The sequence below is a fragment of the Bombina bombina genome, chromosome 4 (genome assembly GCF_027579735.1).
Source record: "Bombina bombina isolate aBomBom1 chromosome 4, aBomBom1.pri, whole genome shotgun sequence".
Classification (NCBI taxonomy): domain Eukaryota; kingdom Metazoa; phylum Chordata; class Amphibia; order Anura; family Bombinatoridae; genus Bombina; species Bombina bombina.
The window spans coordinates 881,920,467-881,941,599 of record NC_069502.1 but is presented as its reverse complement, the minus strand read 5'-3'; the positions used below and the strand labels follow the sequence as shown (position 1 = coordinate 881,941,599).

Here is a 21,133-nt window from a genome sequence, read left to right as displayed (position 1 = left end):
CCTCCAGATCTATGATCACCATGAACTGACCCTCTTACACCAAAGCAAGAATCGAACCAAAGGATTTTGAAGGATGGAACACTGAGAATAACTAGTTGAAACACTTAAAGGGACACTGAACCCAATTTTTTTCTTTCGTGATTCAGATGGAGCATGCAATTTTAGGCAACTTTCTAATTTACTCCTATTATCAATGTTTCTTCGTTCTCTTGCTATCTTTATTTGAAAAATAAGGCATCTAAGTTTTTTTCTTTGTTCAGAACTCTGGACAGCAGTTTTTGATTGGTGGATCAATTTATTCACTAATCAGCAAGGACAACCTAGGTTGTTCACCAAAAATGGGCCGGCATCTAAACTTACATTCTTGCATTTCAAATAAAGATAACAAGAGAATAAAGAAAATTTGATAATAGGAGTAAATTAGAATGTTGCTTAAAATTGCATGCTCTATCTGAATCACGAAAGAAAAAAATTTGGGTTCAGTGTCCCTTTAAGGTCTAAGCTAGGACAAAAAGATCCCACCCAATGAAACCGCCTCTCTGATATCTGGTCCGCAGATAAAAACCGAGAGATGGAATCTGTGCCAGGGAGTAAGGGTTTGATTCTATTTAGTAACCCTGAGGCACTAAGTCCGCCGACTATCCAGTACATGTCATGCCCATGTTTGAAGAAATCCAGAGAGCATCAGTCTCCCAATAGTTCTGTATTGGAGGCAAACCCTGCATCTCTTAGATCAGGATCAAACCAGAAATCTGGGCTCAGAAGAAAAATCTAAAAATATTTTGAAAGTGTGAGGACTAACTCAAGGCCTTCAGATTATGAAACCGACTAGCTACACAAAGATCCACAGGTTAGTACAGCGAAGCCAGATAACTTAGCCCCTGGCTAAATGACTAACCTGGAAAAATCAGACATAAAAGAATTGGCTTAGGAGCCTTAATTCTGTTCTGGTTCTCTTCAAAGGGAACTCCACCCAAATGAATAAGATGCTAAATGTCAGAATATGTCACAATAAAAATAATGAACTGTCACTTTAAAAAATGAAAGTTAGTGAGCACAGAAAATAAAGCCAACCTACACCCCAGACTAACTGAGGTGTCTACTATATTCTTGGAAAAAAAACGACAAGTTCTGCTATCAGAATAAATGGCCGTGGTGAAGAAGCCATTCCGTGACAAAACGGAAAACAGCACACGCCAACTAAATCCTAACATTAAGCAAGCGCGTGATCCACTTAGTCTGCGTACTGCAAAGACATACCCGACACCGAAATTTAAAATGGTGGAGAACCGTAGCGCTCTATAGGCATTTCACAAAACACTTGTGTCAAACGGAATAGATAGATTAAACTGAATCTGCATACTGCAGAGTCCTTCCCGCCACAGAAATGTATAAATGTATAATGGCGGAGGACCGTAGCGCTCTATATGACTTTCACAAAACATATAAGTCAAACAGAATACATCAATTAAACTGATTCTGCATACTGCCACCGACACACTGATAGCGGAGGACAGTAGCATCCCATAGGATTCTGTCAAAATATTTTGCCACTCTCAAAGTGTAATACTGCAAAGACCTTCCCACCACAGAAATGTGAAATGGCGGGGGATAGTGCCGACAATTAAAAATGCATTACAAAGCATTGTAAGTTTCAAACGTTAGCAAAAGCAATAGCGCATCCACAGTAAGGAGACTGAAGACTACTGCTGTTAAACCTATACTGAGCATAACGGCTATATTATTTCATAGCATATTATACCACAAACAAACTGTAACTCAGACCAAACTTGTTATCTGCCCATACTAAGAAAATGTATATACCTCCATTCCTAGAGGTAATAACCCTTGTCTCCAGTCACATTATTTACTGAGAAATAAATTGGACCCCTCGCTGCAACATAAGAGGATCACACATAAGCCCATAAGATTTATATTTGCTTATACCAAAAAACAAGCCTCATACAACGGTTAACCCTTTCATCACCATTAAAGAGAGAAAAGCGTCTCTCACATCTCACATTAAGTGCCTGCATACTGCCATGAGGAATATATTAGCAGGATATATCTTGTCCCCATAAAATCTGCAGTAGTCTATAAAGTGCACCATCTCCCTCCTTTGAAGACAAAATGGCACTTACCTGCATCTGGCCGTCTGGCAGCAGGACAGCTCACTAGGTTTGAGAGGCATTCTCCGTCACATGGACCTGTGGAAAAGAAGAAAGACTGAATAATCTTACTCAGGATTTCAAGTTGGGGCAGCAACAACTATTTGGGAGTTGCAGTGAGGATTATACCCCACAAGTTCCCAATTGATTAAAAGCCACCTCTGCTCTACTGAAGAGACTGACATGGGCTACGGCTAGACCCCAGGAAGGAACAGAACAAACTTGCTCTGCTCTAAAATAATAAAATCTTGATTGAAGAATCTTCTTTCAGACACCTAGACTTTACCACCTCCTTGCTTTTAACGTAGGCAAAGAGAATGACTGAGCGTTGTGGGAAGGGAAGTGATACTTAACAGCTCTGCTGTGGTGTTCTTTGTCTCCTCCTGCTGGCCAGGAGTGATATTCCCAACATTAATTGAAGATGATCTGTGGACTCACTGTGTCATTAGAAAGAAAAGTGAAGGGAGGCCATGTGCACCATTCACGTGAAGCAGAGGGTCAAAGAGAAGAGAAGGTATGTGTGTGTGTATTATTCAAATTAAGCAGAAGGTGAGAGAAGAGAGGGTATGTGTGTGTACCCTCCCAAAAAGTTCTCCAACCCTGCCCCTCTAACTAATTTCCTCCATCTTAGGTACTGGCAGCTGTCTGCCAGTACCCAGTTTTATATATATTTTTATTTCAAATTAATAAAAAAAACACAACATTTTTTCTGTAGTATAGCTGCCCCCCCTACCTCTCCCCCTCCTAGATCGAATTCCCACCCTCTAATCCCCTCTCCACTATAGGATCCCCCTCGCTCTTCTTCTTCCTCCTCCCCACTCCCTGCCGCTCAATGGGGTGGGAGGGTTCTGTAGTGTAGTGGTCCCACCCATTCCCGCCCCCTCCAGCGATGGGCCGCACACTTGCCTCCCTCCTAACCCTCCAACACCACCAACGATCGGCACCACCGTTGCCCGATGCAGAGAGGGACACAGAATGTCTCTCTCTGCATCAGTACCTCTACATGCAGAAATCTTCCTACTTTTAGTGAGATAGTGGCAGAGAGAGGACAAGGACAGCAGCATCATACAGGTTACCACGTTGGTCCTTAAGGGGTTAAGGTAAGATAGATGACAAGGCATGTGTGTCTAGTATTTTCATAAAGCAGAGGGTGAGAGAGAGGGGAACACAGGGCATATGTGTACCAAATAGATTTCATCATTGCAAACTGTCTGTACCAAGGCTCATCATTTACATAGGGTGAAATCATTTCAGAATCTGAATTTTTAATTGTAAAGCTTATACAACAGAAAACTCACTTGCAGAGACATCTGATGGCAGAATATTCTGTAAAAGTTCTTGTGCTCCTGTGTCTAGAATTTCATCACTGTGACCTGTTCATTGTAATAGAGGATAAAATTAGTTTTTTTATTAAATGGATTTAAAGGGACATGAATCCCCAAATATTTCTTTCATAATTCAGATAGAGAATACAATTTTAAACACCTTTCTAATTTACTTCTTTTATCTAATTTGTTTCATTCTCTTGGTATTGTTTGTTGAAGGAGCAACAATGCACTACTGGTTTCTTACTGAACACATGGGTGAGCCAATGACAATCAGTATATATATATGCAGCCACCAATCAGCAGCTAGAACCTAGGTTATTTGCTGCTCCTGAGCTTACCTAGATAAACCTTTCAGCAAAGGATAACAAGAAAATAAAGCAAATTAAATAATAGAGGTAAATTGGAATGTTGTTTTAAATTGTATTCTCTACCTGAATCATGAAAGAATATTTTTGGGTTTCAAGTCCCTTTAAGTGCAGTTATTTCACACACATCTGATAATATATTAATATTACACAACACATCAGTATTTTATGATTGTAATTGGTCAGTCTTCAGATCCATCATTTACATAATTATTAGTAAAGATTAAGAGCTAGATTACAAGTGGAGAGGTAATTAATCACGCAAACGGACAAACTTGCCTGTTTGCGGGCACGAGATAAATAACCAGTCATTACAAGTAGCTGGTTACTACCGTGAGCTTGCTGTAGCAATTAGCGCTCAGAAAATTAACCAGAGATTAGATCTTTAATTAAATTTCTAAAAGTGCCCCAAATGCCTTTAAAATAGGGGGCATTATAGTTTTTTATTTTAAAGAAATGTAGAATTTTTTTTTAATAAAAAATAACTGCACTAGGCAGTTTTGGGGTTTTAAAGTTGGCGGGAGTGGGGTGTTAGGGAAAAAAAAGTGTACTGAAAAGTGCCTTTACATTGTGGTCTATGGGAACTGTGTGTTCCCAGTAAATATATATATTAAATATATATATGTATATAAAGCATCAGAACGAGGCTCCCATTGGAGCCTATGGTAGTGCGCTTCTAGTGAGCGCAATGCTTCCCAGCAATGCAAAAGCAAGCTCGCATTCGCATTGCTGACAACGTGTAATACCAGCGAACTTTAGTGTGGGCTGGTATTACACAGTGGAGCGCAAATATCGCTTTCACTAAAGCAATATTTAGCGCTCCACTTGTAATCTGGTCCTAAATCATTTCAGAATCTGAGTTTTCAAATAAATGGTGAAGAAAACATTAATAGTAGATTCTGCCATATATCTGTTACCTGCAGAGACGTCTGATGGGGTCTCCACTGGCTGAATATTCTGTACAAGTTCTGAATGTGCTCCTTTGTAAAGATTTTCATCACTGTGACCTGTTAGTTCTAATAAAGAATGCAATCAGTTTATTTTGTTAAACCGATATGACATATTTTTGTTGTAATCTAAAAAAGGAATCTTAAAATGTATCCAATCAAGAACAAAAACAAAGCATGTTACTTTTTGCATAACAAATATTTACATCTATAAAATAATATTAACATATATAATTGATTTAAGAGTAATCCCTCTCAACCGTTTAAATATGTTTTATTATTTTTATTGGGTATAAAACTAGTTTCTGATCAGACAGCTCATTCGTTCACACGACGGATTAACTGTAAATTTACACACTGTTTGCTCACTTCTATAGTGTATGTGAATTTTCTGAGTGAAATAATGTATTACTTGTTAATATCATTTGTTACCTGAGCTCTTGTTTTCTGGGATCACCATAGTCTTTAGCACTTGATTAGTCTCCATTACAATGTCCGTGTAAAGCTCCTTGTGTCCCTCTATATACTCCCACTCCTCCATAGAGAAATACACAGCAACATCATCACACTTTATAGGCACCTGAAACACACACAACTAATTCAGCGCTAACACAAGGAATGGTTCTGCCACAAAACTTTTAACTGGCAGAGTCAGGAGAGCAAGGATAATGCAGAGGACACAGACAGCAGGTAAGAAACACACACAGGGCCAAACAGATCAGTAAAGGGCATCACTGTAACATGAACTGATATAATGTTATATTCTCCAGCAGTACTTACATCTCTGCTCTGCCGGTGAATGACGCTGTGGGAGGGCCTCTTATTCACAATGACATATTCCTATAAAATACATAAAAGAAAATAATCAGACTAGGATTCCCTGGCCTCACATTTCTCCAGTTCTCATTTACTTCTAAATCTCTTTAAATTAACGGGGGGTTTTTTCTCATCACAGTCCTGATCATCACAAAGTAGCATAGAAGACTGGGTTGTTTTGTGGGTCTTCTGTTGTTTGAAGATGCTGAAGATTGAGAACATGAGCTTCAATCAAGAATAAAGACATTGCTGGGTCATTGATTACTGTATGATATAACCTTTGGGGGTGGTGTGATTTGGGGAACGTAGAGTTGAGACTTTGGGGCATATTTATCAAGCCCCTTTGGGGTGATAGTAGGTTCCTGGGATGCTGGGGTCTTGCCAAAGTAGCCCTTGGTAACTAGTGTTTTATATTTTGTGTTTTTGAGTATATGCGGGGGGACCCTTAGGATCTGCCGGAAGTTTTGTCACTGGGATTATTTAGTAAAGAATGTGGTATACTATGGACCAAAAATAATTAGGAAGGCAGCCCTTCTACAAATAGCTTTCCTGTCTCTCAGTTTCTAAGAGCTAGATGTATTGTAATTGGATTGTGACTTTTTTACTTTGACACTGAACTTGACTAATAGGTCAAAGAACACGCTATTCTAAAATGGTTATTAGTAGTGGTTTTGATAGAGTATGCAATACCACACAGACACAGATGTTATATTGTCTCAAGTAATAATGTAAAAATAAGATCAACACAGAATTTACTATTTGATGTATAACTCTAATGCGGGGGGTGGTATGAATTACAAAAGATCTTAAAAAGACATTGCACTTTATTATTAACAGACACCCCTAGATTAGGAGTTTGTGCGTTATGAGTCAAATAGCAGTGAGTGTGACCCATAACGCATCATTTTCCCTAAAGCAGCCATTTACAAGTTTTGTCGGTAATAGCGGTACCGCAAGACTTTTAGCCTGTAACGCAACGTCAGTCTCGTACACGTAAAAATTACGTTTTTTCATAGGTATTAAGAGTTTTGCGTTCTGGCTAAAAAACCTGCTTTACAGCCCTAAAACGACATCTAAAGTCAGTAGTTATGAGTTTTACGCTACAAAGCTGTAACATAAAACTCATATCTAAAGTGTTAAAAGTACACTAACACCCATAAACTACAGATTAAATCCCTAAACGAGGCCCTCCCGCATTGCAAACACTATAATAAACTTATTAACTCCTAATCTGCCCGCTCCCTGACCATCGCCCGCCACTAATAAAATTTATTAACCCCTATTCCGCTGCTCCCCAACATCGTCACCACTATGATAAAGTTATTAACTCCTAAACCGCCGCCCTCCAGCATAAAAAACACTATTTAAATATTACTAACCCCTAATCTGCTGTCAGCCCAAATCGCCCTCACTATACTAAAGTTATTAAGCCCTACACCGTCGCCACTATAATAAACCTATTAACCCCTAAACTGCAAGCCCCCACACAACAAAATTTACTAAACTATTAACCCCTAAACCGAAAGCAACTTACCTATCAAATTAAAAAAAACTAAGTTTAACAATTAAACTAATAGAATTATTAAACTAAAATTAAACTAACTACCAATTAAATTACACATTACAAAAATCCTAACACTACTCTAAAAATTACAAACTAATTACAAAAAATAAAAAAATACTGTTACAAAAAATAATAAACGGGGGCGGGGCTGGCCAGCAACTGAACCAGTCGCATGTTCTGGGAGCTCCGTAAAAATAGCATCTATGAAAGCCTCATATTGTGGATATAACCCAAAAAGAGAATTGCTGAACTACTGCATAATCATACTAGGTGAAGCCCTGAATATGCTGATAAGTGCTTGGCAATTTATCGATCTATGCTGAGCTGAAAATCTGTTTAGGATTGGGCCGTATCACCAGGCAGCGCCATCTTGGCATATTTTTGCACCCTGCTGGGATATTACACACTACACTCTGAACCGCCTAACAGATCTTTAAACCTGTGGTCTTTTTAATGCCTGAGGTGTGTCACAGTACTAGCCGCTATGGAACCGCAAATAACGTACTCCGCTGTCAGAGAACTTCTACAAGAGCATGGGAGAAAGCTATGTAAGAGACTGGATGCCCTTATTTGTATGTCTCAAGCAATGCGCATGCATAGTGACGGCCTCATGGTGGAGCGCAATGCGGCGCAGGAACCGCAGAACAGCATGGCGCTTGCAGCTCCTCAAGTCTGCTCTCTTCCGTTGATGCTGACAGGCACAGACCCTGGGACTACATCGCTCTCAGCTAGCACACATATGCGGTCACTAGCAGCTTATCCCAAGGAGGAGGAGGACTGCGGGGTGACAGTTACTGAGAGTCTGGTGCTACAACAAGACACATTCCTTACAGCTCTCCACACAGACTTCTCTCAGCCGCTGGCTGGTACGGCTCTTAGAGTGCCTTTGGGGTTGGACTATCCACACTCGCTCCGACTGGACGGCTGTGGGAACTGGCAGATCCGGAAGATCCTACAGATTCTCCAAGCTAGATCACCATGGCATCATGCTCCCCAGAGTCTCCGGTCCGGCATCGGATAAGTGAGGGGTTGTATCTTTGAGGATGTGTTGACATCTGAGGGGATTGCCGATGAGGAGACACTCTCTCTATGTATATAATTGATGTCCCCAAATAATGTACTATGATGCTTGTTGCGGCTTGTAATGAAGGCCCTAGGGCCTGATATTTGAACTTGCACTCTGTATTATTAGATATACTGTTAGATTTGGTAGATGTTTATGCACCATGTTTGCCCATTTTAATACTATTTGAAAAACTAAGTATTGCTCTCACATGCATAGTCTGTCTATTTGCTTAGTTTAGTTGCTACATCAAATATTCCACTCTAGGTTAGGTTGGTATATGTGAACTAGTTTTCCTTTGTACCTATATGTGTCCTCCCCTCCCCCCCTCTATACATAATAGCAGTTTATATGATCTACTGTCCTCCATGTTTGTGATGTCTGTGCAGCCTGTATGCTAAATTTACTTGTCTCTCAAGGCTAGGTATTGTTCTATGCACATAAACCACAGGGAACAGCTATTTAGTATTGCTTAGGTGTGTAAATGGGGAATGATGTATTGTGCAGGGCTACTCATACATGATCTGATTATCTAGTTGCCATGGCGTGTAGGGTCTATGTATAATTGCAACGCTGGAGACCAAGGTTCATGTTCTGCCAAGTAGACTAAGGGTCTGTATATTAACTTTTTGATACTACTATAAGAGATGAGATGTGAGGACGAAAACACATTTATATTTATGCCCTTTCTGCGACACCAGGAGCTTATGAATGTACTCTTTTTAAAGCTTGCGTATGAATGGTCCCCATTTAATAACGCCGCTGCTTGTCCCCCAGAAGACCTAACTTTTGATAGTTTGATAATTCTGTCCCTGTGGTTGAAAAATCTGTATTGAAGATTCCCTTTTGAATATATTTTCTATTTGCAGGCTGTACTTTCATTTTGACAGTATTCTAGAGGATCACTACTTTACTTACGCTCATGAGTGTTTTTCAGAGACCCTTGATATTGTTATAGCTTAGTGCTTAAAGCAAGTTATCCGATTGCTTAAGCAGTGTAAAGAAAAGAAAACAAAAAATCTTGAGGTACTTGCAACGGGATCCAAGAGTGGTCCCTCTATTATATTATGCCTTCCCCTATCTTCAGTAATGCCTTTCCATGTAAGGTCCATGAGTGGCCTTTTGAGTATGATAGGGAGGGTTAACTTCTATATAGGCACTGTATATTAATATGTCATGGAATGTAATCACTTACTGTACTACATTATTTACTGTTTGTTTGCCTATCCTTAGTACCTCAATAAAAACTATTTAAAAAAAAATAAAAAATAATAAACACTAAATTACGGAAAATAACAAACAAAATTATCCAAAATAAAAAGGAATTACACCTAATCTATCAAAAAACAAAACAAAAACCTAGCCTACAATAAACTACCAATTGCCCTTAAAAGGGCCTTTTGTGGGGCATTGCCCCAAAGATATCCGCTTTTTTACCTGTAAAAAAAAAAAAACACAGACCCCCAACAGTAAAACCCACCACTCAACCAACCCCCCCAAAATAAAAAACCTAACTCTAAAAAAAACTAAGCTACCCATTGCCCTGAAAAGGGCATTTGTATGGGCATTGCCCTTAAAATGGCATTTAGCTATTTTACTGCCCAGACCCTAAAGTAAAAAAAAAAAAAACACCCAAAAAACCCTTAAAAAAACTAACACTAACCCCTTGACGATCCACTTACAGTTTTTGAAGTTCCGCTTGAACGATCTTCATCCCGGTGTTGAATTCCTTATCCAAGCGGCGAGAAGTCTTCATCCAGGCGGCCTCTTCAATCTTCATCCAGGCGGCATCTTCTATCTTCATCCTGGAGGCGCGGAGCGGGTCCATCTTGAAGACATCCGGCGCAGAGCATCCTCTTCATACGGTCGCCACCGTACACTGAATCTTCAATGCAAGGGACGCGATTCAAGATGGCGTCCCTTGCATTCCTATTGGCTGAAAAATGTGAATCAGCCAATAGGAATTAGGACTGCTAAAATCCTATTGGCTATTCAAATCAGCTAATAGGATTTGAGCAGCTCTCATTCTATTGGCTAATTCGAATTTCAAAGCGAAAAATTATTTGGGATGCTACCCATGTAAACAATGCAAGCATTATAACCAAATAAAGAGGGCTACGTGTAACGGGACCTAGTGGATTGCACAATGAAGTGAGGGTCAGATCCGCCCCCCCACCCTGTGCTGTTTTCTGTACCAGGATACTCATCTAATAGCCCTATTTTCAGTGATTAAGCTCTGTAGAGAAGAAACTCTCTTTCTTTCCCATACAAATACCAGACAAGACAGTAGAGAGTAAGACATTTTAAAGTTCAAGATTTAGGGTTTGTATACAGTACAAGGTGTAAAATGTAAACATGCAAAATCCAATTACATATTGCCCCCTGCTCTCCCCCCTTGTGTCGATTTCCTGCTGGGAGATAAGCTTTCCTGAGCATAGCAATTATCCTCACCCCGTTTTTTATTCTGTAAAAGTTTGGTGCATTTTGGTCATATGGTGCAGGTGCGAAAAGTCTGTTTGTGTTTACCGGGTGCGCACAAGTGAACGTAATGTCCTAAAGTAGGGTACTTTTGTGAGGGGATGGGAAAGATAGTTGAAAAGGGCAGAAAGATAAGAAATAAGGGGACTTGTGACTGGGGAATCATCTTTTAACCCTAGAGCGAATGTGCGGTGGAAGAAACATCTGGTTTTGTGTCACATTAAGTATTTCTTTTCCAAACAGGGCAAATGCACAAAATTTGCTCTAAGTTCATCTGTAGAACTGAAGGGGTGATTTATTTAGCTTGCTGCAGCTGTTACCTCTTCTATGTGGGCAAAATGGCACGTGCATTACGTGATTGTACTCTTGGACATCTAAAGGACATTGAAAAGGAGGAGGGGACATTGCACAACACTTTAAATTACATCATAATTCATTGATGTTATGGTTCTTGTATGATATCTTAACACCCTATAAAAATAATTATTTCTTGATTGGATATTTGTTTTAATATGAGCAAGTATAGAGCAACAGATTATTCACCATAAAGTATCCATTTTGTGTGAGATGTATTAACACTGATACATATATATCGTTTGTTACTAAAACCATGTTTCACCATTGTTATTTTGTATATAATTTTAAGTGGGTTAGAAAATATTAATTTAACAGTCTAGCGCAATTAACTGCAATTAGTTTGAGGATGACTGCACCATTATTCTTATAAAGCTATCAGAATTGAGTTGAAATGTATGAGCCCTAATGAAGCGAAATATGGTGAAACAATGATTGGCCTTTTACCATACAGGACCATTTACATTCCAGGATTGTCTTTTGGGGTTTCCTTTATCCTCTGTATATGCATTTGCTTTTGTGGTTCACCTTATCCTCCATATTGGCTCTTTTAGGCTTGCTGTATTGATTCTCTGTTAAAGTAACATTGTCTTTTTAAGTATAATAGTTAGCTAACCAAGGTAGTTAGGCAAACAAGGTTTTGGGGTAACCAAGGGGATATATATTTATTTTATACTTTTAAGTTAAACCTTTTATTAAGAATGTGTGAGAATCTCATTCAGTGTACAGCTTGCCATATGTTTGCATCACTGGAGCAGCCGCTTCTGGGATTATATGTTTGTGGCAAGTGTGAGCATATTGTCTCTTTAGAAACTCGTATTGGGGATCTGGAGGAACGAATTGCAACACTACATGAAATTCAGACACTTGAAAGGGAAATGGATAGGACTGAGCTGGTTGTTAATGGTTCCAGCAGTGGGAATGGGGAGGATTCAGATGAGGAGACTCCAGGATGTAGCTGGGTCACAGTTAGAGGGCGAAGTAAGCGGAAGAGACAGGCCAGTTCTGAGCTGGTACACCCCAATAGATTTGCAAGATTAAGTGAAGATGTTGGGGATATCAGTTCAGGGGTGGCAGTGTCAGAGAGGGCCGTGTTGCCTAGCATAGTGAACAGTCCTTTAGCTGTGGAAGAGGAGCATACTATGGTGGGCAGTCCTTCAGTCATGGAAGAGGGGCATACAAGTCAGGGCCAGAGGCAGATGTTGGTGGTAGGAGACTCTATTATAAGGAAGGTTGATAGGGTAATTTGTCATCCAGACCCTTTACATAGAACAGTTTGCTGTCTTCCAGGGGCTCGTGTTAGGCATATTGTGGAGCGTATTGATAGATTGTTAGAGGGATGCGGGTCTGATCCTGCAGTCATGGTGCATATTGGTACTAATGAAGAAAGCAGTGGGAGATGGAGAGTCCTAAAAAATGACTTCAGGGAGTTAGGTAGCAAGCTTAAAGCAAGGACCTCCAAAGTAATATTTTCTGAGATATTACCAGTGCCGTGTGTTAACTCAGTAAGGCAGAAGGAGCTAAGGTCTGTTAATTCATGGCTAAAAACATGGTGTAAAAATGAGGGGTTTGACTTTTTAGAACACTGGGCTGATTTTTCACTAGGGTACAAATTGTACAGTAAGGATGGATTGCACCTGAATGACATGGGTGCAGGTGTGTTGGGGGAAAGGATGGTAGCACGTTTAGAGAACCTTTTAAACTAGGCAAAGGGGGGGAGGGTCAATTAGAACAAAATAGAACAGAGAGATCAGTGTCTGAATATGTCACTCCCTTAATATCTCAAGGAAGGGATGACTTAAGAAATGTCACATTAGAAAGTATAGAGGAAAGTACACCAAGTAGCAGCAGAAAGCACATGAAAATTAAATGTATGACAACAAATGCAAGAAGCATGACAGGTAAAATGGGGGAGCTGACGCTCTTAGTTGCAGAAGAGGACTATGATGTTATCAGTATAACTGAAACTTGGTGGGATGATTCACATGACTGGGCAGTTAACTTAGAGGGGTATACATTATTTAGGAGGGACAGGAATAATAAAAGGGGTGGAGGAATCTGCATGTATATTAAACCTGACCTTAAACCTACAATAAGGGAAGATATTTATGATACAAGTGACAATGTAGAGACCCTGTGGGTTGAAATAAAGAGTGGGGGGAAAAATCCTAAAAAAATATTACTAGGAACATGCTACAAGCCTCCCAACATTAGTGACCCGGAGGAAACTCAACTACTTATCCAAATAGGTAAGGCTGCTAATAACAGTGCTGTAATTATGGGAGATTTTAACTACCCTGATATAAACTGGGCTAATGAAACTAGTAATTCAGCTAGTTTCTACGAGGAAGTAAGTAAAAATATAGATAAAGGGGAATCAGTTGATGTGATATACTTAGATTTTGCAAAGGCATTTGATACAGTGCCACATGAGAGATTAATGCACAAAATTAAGGGACTGGGAATAGCTGAAAATGTTAGCTCATGGATAAATAACTGGATAAAAGATAGGGAGCAACGAGTAGCAGTAAATGGATCATACTCAGATTGGACAAAGGTAATCAGTGGCGTCCCCCAGGGATCAGTACTGGGCCCTGTTCTTTTTAATATTTTTTTTGTAATAAATGTTTTTATTGAGTTTTCCAATTTCTTGTGTACAAAACAAATTATCTGAGTATACAAATACAAACATCTTATAATCAACATAAACATATGTATATTAGTGAAGCAACCAGTTCGCCCTAAAATGTTAACATATTGTATTTAATTACCGATTTCTTATAGATGGCATATCTGCAAGTTCTATTATCCTACAGAAAAGAGCAAGACCTTATTTATTTTCATATTAATGACCTTATTTCAAATTTAAGTAACATTAGTAGGATCTGTCTCCCACAAGAATATGACCTCCAGTATAAAATCCTTTTTCCCTAAGTAAGTATAGTGCATTTTTTCTAATTTTAGGACCATGGTAACTTCTTTAATCCATTGTGTTAAGGTTGGGATTTCTTGTTTCTTCCATAGCCTAGGGATTAGTCTTTTCGCACAACTCAACATACTAGACAATAGTTTTTTTCTATATGCACAGCTTAGGTTGGGTAATTGGTTCAGTAGAACTATAGTGGAGTTTAGTGTGAGATTGAGTTGTAATTTATTTTTTATATATGCAGTGATCTGGTCCCAGAACGGTTTCAGTTTGGGGCATGACCACCACACATGGGTCATGTTCCCTATTTCTCCGCATTGTCTCCAACATAGAGGGGACGATGCTGGAAAAATCTTGTTTAATCTATTTGGAGTGAGATACCACCTGGAAAGAATCTTATAATTAAGTTCTACTAAAGAGTTTGAAATGGAGGATTTCCTAGTAGAGGAAAATGTGTAAGCCCATTGCTTTTCAGTAAATTCTAATTGCATCTCCCCTTCCCATTGCTTTATGTAGGACGGTGTTGTTTTGGGAAATCTTTTACACAATATAGTATAGATCAAAGAGACATGTGATCTTGATATACACGTGGTTGTACACAGTTTCTCAAATGGCGTGAAGGGTCTTAGGAGTTCGTGTTTTTGTGTGTCTGTCATGACTGCATGTCGAGCTTGTAGATATAAATACCATTTGTCAAAGGGGGCCCCTATTTCCTCTTTTAATTCTTGTTGATTCCTGAACAAGCCCTCTCGTGTAAGTGTGTGAATTGGGACATTTGCGTATGTAGGGGTAGAGTACGTCAGGCCCTCTAGCTGGTCTGGAAAGAAGTAAGGATTTTGAAATAAGGGGGATAAGGGAGAGACTGTAGTTGATAGGTTATTCTGTTCTTTAAGTGTTTTGTCCCAGACATCTAATGTGGTTCTTATTAAGATATTAGTCCCTACCTGATTTGGCCTGTGTTTTTTCAATAGCCAGGGTAAATTGGCTAGATTTAGTATTCCTGTTAATTGAGATTCCATCTGAACCCATGGTTTTGATGGACTGTTGTGGCACCAAGCTACAATTCGTGCTAGTAGGGATGCTGTATAATAGTTTCTAAGAATTGGGACACTCAATCCCCCATCTTCTTTAGCCAGATACAGGGTTTTTCTTGCCACTCTTGGTCTACTATGTGACCATATAAACGACTCTAGTAATTTTTGATGAGAGTTAAAGAAGTGTTGGGGTAGATTAATGGGCAGCGCTTGAAATAAGTAAAGGTATTTCGGTATGATAGACATTTTGATCGCGTTTATACGGCCTATCCATGACAGGTGTCCCTGCTTGTGCCATGTGTTTAACAATTGACTTATTTCTAAGTATAGGGGTACAAAATTCTTTTCATATATCTCTAATGGCTTGTTTGGGATTATTGTCCCTAAGTATTTAACTGAGTGGACTACATCAAATTGTGTATGTGTAGTCAAATGCTGGATAGATGGCCGATTTATGTTGATGGGCATCAACATAGATTTATCCAAGTTGATTGAGAAATTTGAGACCTGTTTATATTCCTGGAAAGTTTGTAGTAGTTGAGGTATTGAGGATATGGGTTCTGTCAATGTGAATATTATGTCGTCTGCGAAGAGTAAACATTTCTGGGTCTGTTGGCCATATGTAAAGCCTTTGATTTCAGGGTGAGTCCTGACCATGGTCGCAAGAATTTCTACTGTTAAGATGAATAGTAGGGGCGAGAGGGGGCATCCCTGCCTTGTACCGTTCCTGATTGGAAAGGTATGTGACTGGGTGCTATTGACTATTACTTTAGCAGAGGGGGTTGAGTATAGGGCTTTGATCCTATCTATGTAGCTACAGGGAAAGTTAAATTTCGTCAATGTCGCCCACATGAAGTCCCAGTCGACCCTGTCAAATGCCTTCTCGGCGTCCGTGGAAAGGAGAGTCATTGGGGTATTGTTGTCTGTCGCGTGTTGTAAGGTATGTAGTATTCTAGTGGTGTTGTCTTTTGCTTCTCGTCCTTGCACAAATCCAACTTGGTCGGTATGGACAATTTGGGGTAATATATTATTTAGTCTGATGGCTAGGAGTTTTGCATATATTTTCATGTCTATATTGATTAGGGAGATTGGTCGATAGTTTTGTACTTTGTCGTCTGCTTTTCCTGGTTTTGGGATTACTGTAATGGATGCTTCTAATAGAGGTTGAGAGAATTTTGAGCCCTTATCTATATCTTGGTATAGTGTTAAGAGATGTTTACTTAATTGGAAATTGTATAGTTGATAAAACTTAGATGTAAGGCCGTCTGGGCCCGGTGCTTTACCTATTGGCAGTTGTTTAATTGTATTCACGACCTCTTGTAGAGTAATGGGGGAGGCTATTTTTTCCCTATCTGTCTCGGTCAACGTCGGAACCTGGACTCTGGAAAGATACTGTTGTATTAGTTCTAGTTTATTAGAGGTGTTGTGCGAATTTAGGTTATATAGAGATCGATAATAGTCTGCAAAACAGTCAGCTATATTTTCATTTTGGTTTTGAGGAATGCCATCTTGACCTCTGATCATACGGATATGGGTCTGTAATTTTTTCTTTTTTAATGATCTAGCTAACATTTTTCCAGCCTTATTGTTCTCTATGAAGAATTTCGCTTTGGTGGTCAGTGCTCTCATGTGTGCATTGTGAATTAAGTGCTCATTTAGCGCTTTTCTGGCTTCGTTTAAAACCGTCAAGTGCTGGGGTGATTTTGGGTCTGCTTTATGGGATGTTTCTGCTTTTTTTAAGTCGGCTATAAGAGAGAGATATGCTGCGGACCTCTGTTTACGTAGTCTGTGTGTATGTTGGATTATTTCTCCCCTAATGGTGCATTTAAACGCCTCCCAATTGTTGGTTGTCGATGTAAGCAGTGGGTCATTATGTAGGAAGAATTCCTCTGTGCGTTTGCCAATTGTCTCTACTACCGTAGGGTCAGTGAATATATTGTCGTTAAGTCTCCAGTTATTTTGAGGTTTGGGTATAGAGGCCCATGTAAATGACGTGAGAACCATACTGTGATCGGACCATGCGGTATGTGATATCTTTGAGTATTTAAGATTAGTCAGCATATTTTGGGAACATAGAATATAGTCTATCCTAGAATAACTGCGTTGAGGGCTGGAGAAGAATGTGAAGTCTTTGGTCTCTGGGTGGACCAATCTCCAGGTATCGAATAATGTGGGAATTTGGAGTGTCTTATAGTTAGTTTTAATGTGTCTAGTGGAGATGTAGGATTTCCCTGAAGATGTGTCAAGGGGGGGACAGATTGGGAAGTTCAAATCCCCACCTAGCAGAATTGGCCCTTTTGCAATGTCAAGGAGAGATCTCGTGACTAGTCTAAAAAATGGGGGTGTGGGTTTGTTGGGTGCGTAAATATTTGCAATGGTGATAGGCTTATTGTACAATAATCCTACCAGAATCAGGATCCTACCTTCTTTGTCTCGGAAGCTGTCTAACAATTCAAAGGGAATTCCTTGTCTAATGGATATGCATACCCCATTTTTCCCATCTAGGCCTGAACTAAAGTAATGTTTGGCGTAGTACCTGTTTGTGATAGTGGGTTCTTTGCTTCGTCTGAAATGTGTTTCTTGGGTCAATATGATATCTATCTTTTTCTTGAAAAAATCATGAAGTGCTATAGATCGTTTTTCTGCGGACAGAAAGCCCTTAACATTTTGTGTTGGGATCTTAAACTCCCCTGGGGTGTTTTTATTGGTCATTTTTATCTGTGGTATGAGTATAAATATTTATGCTCAAGTTGAGGATGAATAGCTTATCCTGTTTGTTGGTTGCGTCAGTACAAGATGTTATTTGTCTAATGGAAATCAAGCTATGAGCGTGTGTGTGTGTGTGTTTGTGGAGTGAATGTGGTGGTGTTCGTGTAGTGTCTGAACGTTACTGCTGGTAACTGTGTGTTAGTATAATAACTAAACAAATTAAAGTGAATATAACAATGAATTAAAAATAAATGAGGAACAAATCACAGAATTAAGGCTGATAACCATAATCAATACTAGTAAGGTCATATTTCTTACCTGTGATATATAGGAACATGAACTGGTAAACATATTTAAGTTAACAATCAACAATATAATAACATTGCAGAGTTTAAGGGCATCTCTAACTTGTAGGTGAGATGATAAAACATGAAAGAGTCAGTTAAGAAGTGATTACCTGTATAACTTAGGTATCTTTATGTCCACAAGTAATTATTCGTTTAGCCCCCCCATTAGCCAGTTTACCTGTTGGCTTTCTACTTGAAAGTTACTGGGGGGTTGAGACTTAAAGTATAAATCTGGGGTCTATGGCTTTAATGCCATTCATCAGTTGTTGGTGAGATATTTCTATGTTCGTAGCTGCCACGTTGTGGGCTATAAGTAGGGAGTCTTTAATTAACTCGTCTGTGTTTTCAGCGGGTTTCATGATTGTCAGACGGGTCAGGTATTTGACGTTTTCGTGGAAGTCTTTTGGAGGAAGCTTGCCAATTTTTCCGTTGCCCCTTGGGGGGGTGCACATCGTCCTGGTGGAGTTGTGGGGTCTCTGAACCACCTAGTGGTGGAGCGGTTATCCCCAGCTGTTTGCAGAATTGAGATGCGTTGAGTGGATCTTTGCATTTGTACCGTCGTCCTTCTTTCTGAACTATTAGGGACACTGGGAACCCCCACCTGTAGGGGATCTTTAAGCTACGAAGATGTGAAGTCAGCTCATTATATGTTTTCCTCTGTTGAAGTGTGCGAAAGGAGAGATCTTGGAATATTTGGATCCTTGAGCCTTGATGTATTAAGTGTGCTTGTTTTCTAGCGAGAGATAGAATCGTCTCCTTATCCTGGTAACTTAAGAAGCATACTATAATGTCCCTGGGAGGCTGGTCGCCCTGCGGCTTTGGTCTCAGAGAACGGTGTGCTCTCTCCAAAGGGATGTGTCTGTCTTCTTCATGGTCTGATGAGAGCAGCATACCTGTAAAAAATCTTTTATCTCTGTACCTTGAACCTCTTCTGGGATGCCTCTAAATCTTAAATTACAACGTCTCGTTCTATTTTCGAGATCATCCAGTTTGTTTTCAAGGTCTTTTATAAGAGTGTCGTGCTGAGTCATCGTGTGATTCACTTCTGCTATGTTATTGCAGATGTCTTCATGATCTCCCTCTAATGTTTCTACTCTGGCCCCCAGATCAGTAATGTCCTTTTTGAGGTCAGCACATTCCTGTTTAATACAACATTTGACTTGATCTATCAGTGTGACTATCTCTTTAAGAGTAGCTGGTTGATCTGTCTCCTTGTCTTTACCATATTGTGGTGAGTTTGGGGAGCTGGGCTGTGAATTGAAATGTTGCTCTGTGTCCTCTTCCTCCCCTATAGAATGCTGTGGGGACTTTTTCTTTTCTGAGTTCTTAAAGAAGTTTGAAACTGCATTCTGAGAAGAGCTATGCCCTTTAAGTTGTTTGTCTGGCTTTGGCGGTTTGCGCAGAGCCATCTTGGTTTTTGGCCTGCGGTAATTCTTATTTTATAAAGATAGAAGTTGCCAGTATTAAGGTAAGAAGGCTTAAGTGAGGCCTATCTACGTAGTCCTGAGACAGCTTTAGTATTCTCATACAAAGAGGCTAGGCGGCAAGTCTTCCGTGGCCTTATTAGGTGCAGAGCTGAGATCAGTGCTTATATATAAACTATGTGCCCCTCGTGTGTGTGGATATTAAAATTATGTAATCGCCTCTTAGGTTGTGGAATATGTTTTTCATGGAGCTTAATTAATGCCCTGTGCAGAGGTTTGTGAGTCGCAATATTTTCAGCGCATCGTGCTGTGATGGTCTGGTTTCTGGTGCTCCGTACTCACGGTTCATTGCTGGAGTCGTGCCGTGTCGACGTCTGGGGTTTCTCGGTTGCACCTTGCAGGGGATAGGAACTCGATCGCCACACTGCAGATTCTGCGTGCATCCAGCGGTATACACGGCTTTTCAGCTTGTTAACTTTAGTCCGTTGTTATGTGGCTGTGGTTTGGCGCCTCTATTTAGGCCTTGGGATTTGCAGCGTCGGGGTTTGTATAGTCCGTTTCCCCATCTGTCAGATCAAACTGGCACCGTTAGTTCCTGGGGTCTTTAGATATGCGATGCACTGTCAGATGAGGGTCTTTGTGCGAAAATGACCTTTGTTTTCTGAAGAAAGCCCTTTCTCTGTGACAAGGAGTCTAGCACTCGCAGCCATCTTAGATGCCTGCAGGCTCCGCCCCCGTTCTTTTTAATATTTTTATAAATGACTTGGAGCAAGGATTAAATAGCGACATCTCTATTTTTGCAAATGATACTAAGTTAAGTAAGGTCATTAGGTCAGAGCAGGATGAACTCTCTTTGCAAAGGGATTTGCTAAAATTAGAACTATGGGCAAGTGAATGGAAAATTAGATTTAATACGGAAAAATGTAAGGTACTACATTTTGGAAGTAAAAAATAAGCAGGCTATGTATTTTTTAAATGGGACAAGACATAGCCAAACACAGGAGGAAAGGGATTTGGGAGTAGTAATAGATAACAAGCTAAAGATGAGTGCACAATGCAGGGCAGCAGCTTCAAAGGCTAATAAGATACTAGCATGTATTAAAAGAGGCATTGATTCAAGGGTGGAAACCATAATTCTGTCATTATATAAAGCCCCTGTAAGACCTCACCTTGAGTTTGGAGTGGCAGTTCTGGGGACCGATTGCTAAAAAAGATATTGCAGAACTAGAAAAAGTTCAGAGAAGGGCCACAAAGCTAATAAGGGGATTGGAGAAATAAACCTATGAGGAGAGGCTAGCCAAACTGGGTCTGTTTCTCTTTAGAAAAAAGGCGCTTGAGAGGTGACATGATTACTTTATATAAATATATTCAAGCCCATATACAGAGATGGCAGAAGCTCTTTTTATTCCAAGAAAATTGGTTCTGACAAGAGGTCATAATTTAAGGGTTGGAGGAAAGGAGATTTAATCTCCTGCAACGGAAACGTTTTTTCACTGTAAGAGCAATAAAATTGTGGGAACTCATTACCAAAGGAGGTAGTGAATGCCAATACCATAGATACATTTAAAAATAGTCTGGATAAATTTCTGTATATAAACAAAATTCATGGA

The 21,133-nt window shown here is 39.8% G+C and overlaps 1 protein-coding gene across 1 annotated transcript in view; it reads right to left on the bottom strand.

Moving 5' to 3' along the window:
* Positions 1-21,133, bottom strand: part of LOC128657428 (zinc finger protein 41) — a 108,566-nt gene that overhangs the window by 63,557 nt on the left and 23,876 nt on the right. The window contains exons 3-6 of the mRNA XM_053711780.1: positions 5,589-5,648; positions 5,241-5,388; positions 4,779-4,877; positions 3,467-3,541 (exon numbers count right to left, since the gene is read on the bottom strand). Of these exons, the coding sequence (XP_053567755.1) occupies positions 3,467-3,541; positions 4,779-4,877; positions 5,241-5,388; positions 5,589-5,648 (382 nt within the window). The remainder of the gene's footprint in view (positions 1-3,466; positions 3,542-4,778; positions 4,878-5,240; positions 5,389-5,588; positions 5,649-21,133) is intronic.